Source organism: Pundamilia nyererei, unplaced genomic scaffold (assembly GCF_000239375.1).
Source record: "Pundamilia nyererei isolate P.nyererei 1_Seehausen unplaced genomic scaffold, PunNye1.0 scaffold00022, whole genome shotgun sequence".
Classification (NCBI taxonomy): domain Eukaryota; kingdom Metazoa; phylum Chordata; class Actinopteri; order Cichliformes; family Cichlidae; genus Pundamilia; species Pundamilia nyererei.
Window position 1 is genome coordinate 1,648,558 of NW_005187423.1, and position 7,348 is coordinate 1,655,905.

Genomic DNA, 7,348 nt, shown 5'->3' on the forward strand with positions numbered 1-7,348 from the left:
CTGCACAGTAAAGCCCTTTGCCACAGCATCTTAAACAAATGAAACTATCCAGAGTTTTCTTCAAGGCTTTTTGGTACTGGGTTTACTGGGTGTTATTATTTTGAAATCATGCAACTTTAATATTTCAAAGTAACATGCAAAACAAAAGTTATAATAAAAGCACTTAAGCCAGAAACAACCATTGAAATTCACTCACCTTTAAAAGCTTGCCTCTTTCATTACATTACTTTAGAGAAACTGAGGGAACCTACCTGTTGTAGTGAATTGTCTTCACCCTCCATTTGATGCTTGAGTTAAATAAAAAGCAGTTAAACAAAGTCACTGAAAAAGAAAAGGTCTGATATTTTTCCCTGTAGCAACAAGTCAACAAGTCTTGACACTGACTCCAAGCGCAGACTAACGGTAGTTTGCCATTTATAAGGTAAGAAGTTGGGTGTGGCCTGGATTTTTAGGACCAGCCCACAAATTTGCCTCAAAGCATTGCAATGCCGAGATCTTTATTTTTCCTCCTTAAAAGCACTTCTCTTCCTACACTGAAAGACGTGACATTAGACATTTTACATTAAATGTACTGCTATATTTTCCTGGACATTCAGCGAATGAATGTCTCAACTTTTGCCCTGACAATCAGCCCCAGTTTGACTTTGTTATATAACAATAGATGAGCGATAATAGATAAATGAATCTGAGCAAAAAAGGTAACCCAAAGAAAAGATGAAAAGGAGATAGTCAAGTACAACTTATCTCAAAACTGTACCAAGTGCATGGGAATGGGAGGCGGAGAACCCGAGGAAAACATTTTCCCATACAAAAGACTATTCTGTCATCGAGGGGTACATCCCTCCAGCTGTTTCCCATGCAGCTGATGTGGCGTAAATGCGCTGTGGCGGTACGCAGGGTGTTTTACTTGGAACGGGTTACAATTTCTGATTATCTGCATACATGTGACGTCCCTGCATAGCTAAATCACTTCCTTTTTTTCCTCCTAATTTCTCATGCTGCGCTACACTGTGACAAAGTGAGTGAGCTGTCAGGAGACTTCTACTCACCACTTGTCTAATAAGTGTCAACATTTTATACCAAAGCACATTCTCTACATGTACATTTGCTATGCTTAGCTATGGCCAAAGCAACATTGCTTTACTTACTATACCGTTTTTGTTCCCCCCCCCCCAAGCATTACGTTGCAGTCAGAATCAAACAGTCAACAGATTAAAACAAATATTCAATAATATATTGCTTTATATTTTATTATGTAGCAGATTTAACCCATTTGTTTATACTTACCATTCTTTCTTTGTTTTGCGTTAGGTCTTACACTATAGGTAAGGTGTGGGAAAAGGGTCTGCCCAGCAGTCCCTGACTTTTAAAGTGCTGATGATGTCAGGCTAAACCAAGAGGAGGGTTTTTTTTTCCATAGCAATGTTTTCTTTTGCTTGTCTCTTGGATTATGGAGTGATTTGTCGAGAATATTTTCTTATATAGAGCCATTTAACTGTTTAAATGGGTTAATCAGGAGAGCAGTGAGCCTTTTGTGATTCTCTGCTATTTGTGTTGTGTTTTACATTCAGCAGCTTAAGCTAGTGGTACAGGCTAGACAAACTGAAGGTGAATTGACAGTCCTATACATAGTCAGTCTCATGTTGGTTCAGATGAGGGAGGAAAGGTGAGCGCTGTTGCGCAGTTCGTGTCATTTTTGGTTTTTAGTTATCGTGAGTTAGTTTGGGATGGTTTGGTTTAAGTTCCACGTTAAGGAGGTAACTGTAAATAAACTGCTTATCTTTGGGAACTTAAAATGTTTGCTGAGTCTGTTTACTAACCAGCTTCCTTGACTCTTAAGCCAGACTACTTCACACACATTCATTCAAGCTTCAGCGAAGCAATCTAATGAGGTATTACAGTATACTAGAAGAGCAGTTCATGGATGATTTAGTAAGAAAGGAAGAAAGGAGGCCTAAATAGCCTCATTCACTATTGTCATTTAACATAAATAGTCTGTTTTAATACAAATTTAGCTTTAGCCTTTCCTCAATTTTTTGTTGTACTGACATTCTTGTCCACAACAGGACTGTAATACCATGTAAAAAATAAATTAAAAAAATACATTAGAGGGGGGAAAAAAGCAAGTACAATAGATGTAGATACAGAAGGGTGCAGAAGTCTTGAGCTACCCCTTGAGGCTTTATATTGTGATGTAGGACAGAGGTGCAGCAATTTGCTGAAACATGCACAAACACATGGAAATACAGTATATGAGACAAAAATTGAACCAAAAATGTAGTATTTAGAGCCTTTACCACCAGTGTCCAAACCCTGGAGGACTAATGCTGAAGATCACTTTTAATAATTACAACAAAGTCCGGCTCCTCGGACGCAACACACAAATTAATGAGGGGTGGCTCAAGAATTTTGCACAGTACTATATAATATATGAAACAGATGTTTGGAAAGCTGTTCGTTGGTTTTCTTTTGTTCAATATTTTTCCCGTTTGCCTAATCATACAAGGTCTAAACGGCACTGTAGCGCTGAAACTACATATCCCAAGATTCTCGGCGCACTTTTGGGTTCTGGGAAACATGGCGGCGTCCGAGCAGACGACAGATGCAAACGTGAACGTCCCGGAGTACGAATATCCCGATGTTAATACAAAACCATTTCATATCGGCTCTTTTAAAAAGGAGTGGCTGAGCAGACTGAAGCCAAGCGACTACTCGTATGAGGAGGCGGATGAGGACGCATTTCTTGCTAACTTTGCCGAAGAGATGAGGGTCGGTGCGGAAACCATGGCTGAACTTAAGACTGTGTGCAGGTAGTCCAGATCAACATTTGATAAACGTTTAGACCAGGCATGTGCACCATAATAATATGTTAATGGTAATTAAGTTCAGTTGCAGTAATTGTAATGGTAAACTGATATTAAGAATACTAGTTAAATTACATAATGAGGTGTAATAGCTGATAGCTGAATCTAGTTTGTCCCAAAACTGGTAGTAAACACACCAAACGTGGAAGAGGTCTGTAACACTTACTTATATAACTATGAATTAAGAGTTACAGAGTGTCCCAATGTGCGGCAGAAACATAAACTACCGTAAAATACAACAAAAACCACCATGTGGTCAAACATAGAGGGAAAACAACTGCAAAGGTTGGCGTAAAGACACTGAAATATAGAACAACGTACATGTTACGTTCAAGTAAGTCGTGTAAAAATGTCAATTAAAACTAAAGCTTTTTAGGTTATGGGGTTAAGTCAGTTGTAATTATAAATAGATCCACGTTTCCCTGATTAGTTGTATAGTTTGTAAAATCTTTATTATAATTTCCATAAAAACTAAATGATGTTTTATTTTTTATCCAGTTAACAAAACGTTATTAGTTCTTCTTTAAAGAAATGAATGCCAGCTTTAACAGTGTGAAAATATAAACTCCTTCCACAGTCTGTAAACTAAACAGAGATGGGCCGATTTATCGGCTGTTATCCTTTTTTTGGTGACTAAAATGACATTTATTAATGACAGCGGGTGATGTTTATTTTTTGTGTCTCATGACGTTTGTGGTCACTGGAAGGTTGCTTTTAAAATAAATGATTATTTCAAACGTTGATTTCAGTCCAGGAGTTTCACAGTAGGCTCGTCAATTAGTGCAAACTCCGGAACAAGAATTGAGCTTCAAGTAAAACGATGGCCGTTATGAAACAAAACGTCAAAGAAAAAAAGTCCTGTCGATTCTGATACTCGCATGACTCTCACCTGATAACTCTGTGAAGATGATCTGTTCTTGTTACCAAAGACAGTCAAATGACTTTGTTTTTTTCTTTCTTTTGAAGTGTTGATTCGCTTCGATGTCATCCTGAAGATCAGCAGCCTGACACAGAAGTTGTACCTCCAGATCCCACATTAAGAACACTAGTGTATGACCTTACTTCAGTTCATACAAATGAAAAATGCGATTGATCAGTATCGTAATGCAATTTTAAATGTGACTTGCTTCTTCTTTTCTTTTTAATACAGGCAAAGAAAGAAGAGGCAAGACCACAGAGCTTCTCTTAAAAAGATTAAAAAGAACAGACATGACCTCTATGCAGATGAACTGGTGGGTGAATTTAGTTAGGGACTGAGATTACATAATTAACCTTTGCATTTACTGTTCGCTCTAAAGTAGGTGTTTATTATTATCACCTGGGGCTTCTTGACAGGTTCCCAGACATTTTTAGTTTTCTCTTTCATCTTGTATCTAAACGTGAGGCTTGGTTCTCTCTCTTATTTTTCAGGAGCGCCTAACCATTGGCAGGAAACCAGAAACGGTGACTGACATGGTTCCCGAAGGAGAGATCATTCTAACCATCAATGTCTACTACCCAGCTGTGTTCGACAAAGTAAGGGTTACATTTTTTGTTTTTGTTTCTTTTGTCATAAAACTGTTTTTTTTTGTTTTTTTTAAAGCCACTGTGTTGTGTGTTGTAGTTGAATACTATATTTAATGGCGCATTTCCTGCAGTTTAACTACATCAGACCCCACATGACTCTCCTGATGACGGGTTCCCACAGCTTGGCAGAGCTCAGGGATGCTGTTTGCTGCGTCAGTGACTTGCAAGTGTGTGGAGAGTTCAGCAACACGCCTGACGTAGCTCCAGAATTCATCAGCAAGGTAAATACAGGACCCGAACAGAATAATATTGCTGTGCTCCGTATCTAAATGTAACTGTTTCTGTACATTTAGTGCGACTGGACTCTCATACATGTATGTATATATTTAAAAATGCATCTGTTGTAAGCTAGAGAAAAATATTTTATGTGCTCTTTTTCAGGATCATTACAAGTCAGCTTTCTTCTTCTTTGAAGGAGTTTTCTACAATGACATGCGGTTTCCCGAGTGCCAGGACATCAGCTCGTAAGTACCTCCTTCTTTAGGAAGCTATAAAGATTATGCATTTCTTAACCAGGACCTTTACAACAGTTGAAGGCAGCAGGCCTAAATCTGTAGAAGGCTGGTATTAAAAACGGGCCTCTTATTTTATTTATTCGGGCGATCGTGGCTCAAGAGTTGGGAGGCTGCCTGGTAATCGGAAGGTTGCCGGTTCGAGCCGCAGTTCCGACAGTCTCGGTCGTTGTGTCCTTGGGCAAGAAGCTTCACCCGTTGCCTACTGGTGGTGGTCAGAGGGCCCGGTGGCGCCAGTGTCCGGCAGCCTCGCCTCTGTCAGTGCACCCCAGGGTGGCTGTGGCTACAATGTAGCTTGCCATCACCAGTGTGTGAATGGGTGGATGACTGGTTGTGTAAAGCGCTTTGGGGTCCTTAGGGACTAGTGAAGCGCTATACAAATACAGGCCATTTTACCATATTTATTTATTTATTTGACCAAAGAAAGTGGTCAAGTAATTGTAAACAAGACTAGCTCTGACATTTTCATTTGTTCATGTTGCTTTGACTTTTGTCTTGGGTTGATTGTGACAAAGCAAGCAATGACTCACTCAATAGGCAGTTTAAAGAGAGATCAATGAGTTTATTATTTATTGCAATCTGCTCTTATTTGGAGAGTAGAACATCTTTTTATTTCACCTGCACAGGGCTGCCAATCAAAACAGTTATCAACTGCACTCATGTGTCTCCTCTGAAAATGAAATGCAACACGAGTGAATGAATTGCAAACGTAATAAAGCTGACCTAGGAAAAAATGTATCCTAGTTTAACACGCAAGCTTCCCTGACATGGCCCCCTCAAGGTGCTTAACTTGAACAAATTTAGCGCAATCATTTCATATTAACCGTCCTGACTCCACAGTGGCTGAAAACCCTTAACTTCTTAACAAGGCTTTCATTTCAAAACACTTGCAGGCATATATGCAAGCAATCGCTAGATTGGATTGTTTTTCCCAATAATTCATTCGTCTGTATGTCCAGTCAACCATTTTCTTGTCCAAATCGAGGTTGCGGGAGGTTGGCAGCCTGTCCCAGCTTTCATAGGGTGAGAGGACAGGGTTGACAGTCTGTCACTAAGACAGAGACACAAACGACCGCTGACACTTAACCAGAATAGCCATTTTAACCTAACATGCCTCTATTTGGACTGTGGGAGGAAGACAAAGAACCTGCACAATCAGAAGTAAAACCTCCACACACACGGCGGGAATCAATGCTAACTTCTTCTGTGCCACCTTAAATTTGTTCTCAGTTTTTATTTGAGTAAATTGTAAAAGCGGTTAAAGTCTTAAAGTACAGTTTTAGGTCCAAAATTCAAAATTACTCTTGAGCCTTTGAAAATGAGAGACTTTGTATAAAAATTACTGTAATTCCTAAATAGTTAATAGAATATATTTATTCAGCTCCTTGAGTTAAAGCTGAAAGTCTGCACTTCGCTCACATCTGCATTGTGCATTGGTGCAGAGGCAAAAATACCAAAAATTAGGTTACTGCCCAAAACCTTATGGACCTACATGTCTGGAAAGAATTCCAAACAATAAAGTTATTAGATCAGGTTAAGTAATGTTTAATAACTCTACAGTGCTCAGCAGTTTGCAAACTGTGTCTAAGGAGTGACCTGGGCTTGGAGCTGAGAGCCGTGGAAAGGTTAGTAAAATGAAATGGAATAAAATATCTAAATGTTGGGCAGGATTTCTATGAATACCAGGTCTATTCAAGAGTTCTATTTAATGATTTGTTAAATAACTTGAAATGCTCAAATAATCACTATGATATCTGCAGCTTATGAAAGCAGATAAAGATAGAAGCTTGAAGAGTGTACTTAGTCTGACCGTTGCAAACTGTTCACATTTATAAAACGTAGACCGGTCACAGTAAATAAAGACAACAGTTTTAGCGGATTTGATATTTTTTGTGTCTTTATTCATTGGATTGCAACCTACAGTCGTATCGATACAGTCATCTGTTTCCTAGAGACATAAATCCAGTTGAAGTAATCGATGAGGACGTAATCTCCAGAAATGCTCAGCCCTTTAAAGTGCATGTTGGTCTGTTGTGTAGCATTCTCATGAAGCTTGTTAAAGAGCAGAAGCTAACTGTAGATCTACTTTAGTTTAAGGTCACAAAGCGTTGTGATCTACACCTCAGCACACACTAAGCACTTTATCGCATTGCCCAACAGCAACTTCCCAGCTGATCATCTCAGATCTGACAGAGGATAGTTCTACTTAATAGGTCCTTCTTGATTTGTGCCTCCTCCCAAGATACAATCATGAACATTTTTTTCTGGTATAATTTTTAAATTCCATTTTCTAGAAAACTTTTTAAGCTCGGTCCTTCACTTTTGTTTGTTGGCTCTGTGAATATTTACTCAGGAGTGTAGTTCAAGTTAACATCGAATAAAGGATGCTTGAAGATATTTGAATGT

The 7,348-nt window shown here is 38.9% G+C and overlaps 1 protein-coding gene across 1 annotated transcript in view; it reads left to right on the forward strand.

Moving 5' to 3' along the window:
• Positions 1-2,571: 2,571 nt before the first annotated feature.
• The window catches only part of snapc3 (small nuclear RNA activating complex, polypeptide 3), an 8,341-nt gene continuing 3,564 nt past the window's right edge, over positions 2,572-7,348 (forward strand). The window contains exons 1-6 of the mRNA XM_005726879.1: positions 2,572-2,810; positions 3,831-3,914; positions 4,015-4,096; positions 4,275-4,379; positions 4,502-4,651; positions 4,812-4,894. Of these exons, the coding sequence (XP_005726936.1) occupies positions 2,578-2,810; positions 3,831-3,914; positions 4,015-4,096; positions 4,275-4,379; positions 4,502-4,651; positions 4,812-4,894 (737 nt within the window). The 5' untranslated portion in view covers positions 2,572-2,577. The remainder of the gene's footprint in view (positions 2,811-3,830; positions 3,915-4,014; positions 4,097-4,274; positions 4,380-4,501; positions 4,652-4,811; positions 4,895-7,348) is intronic.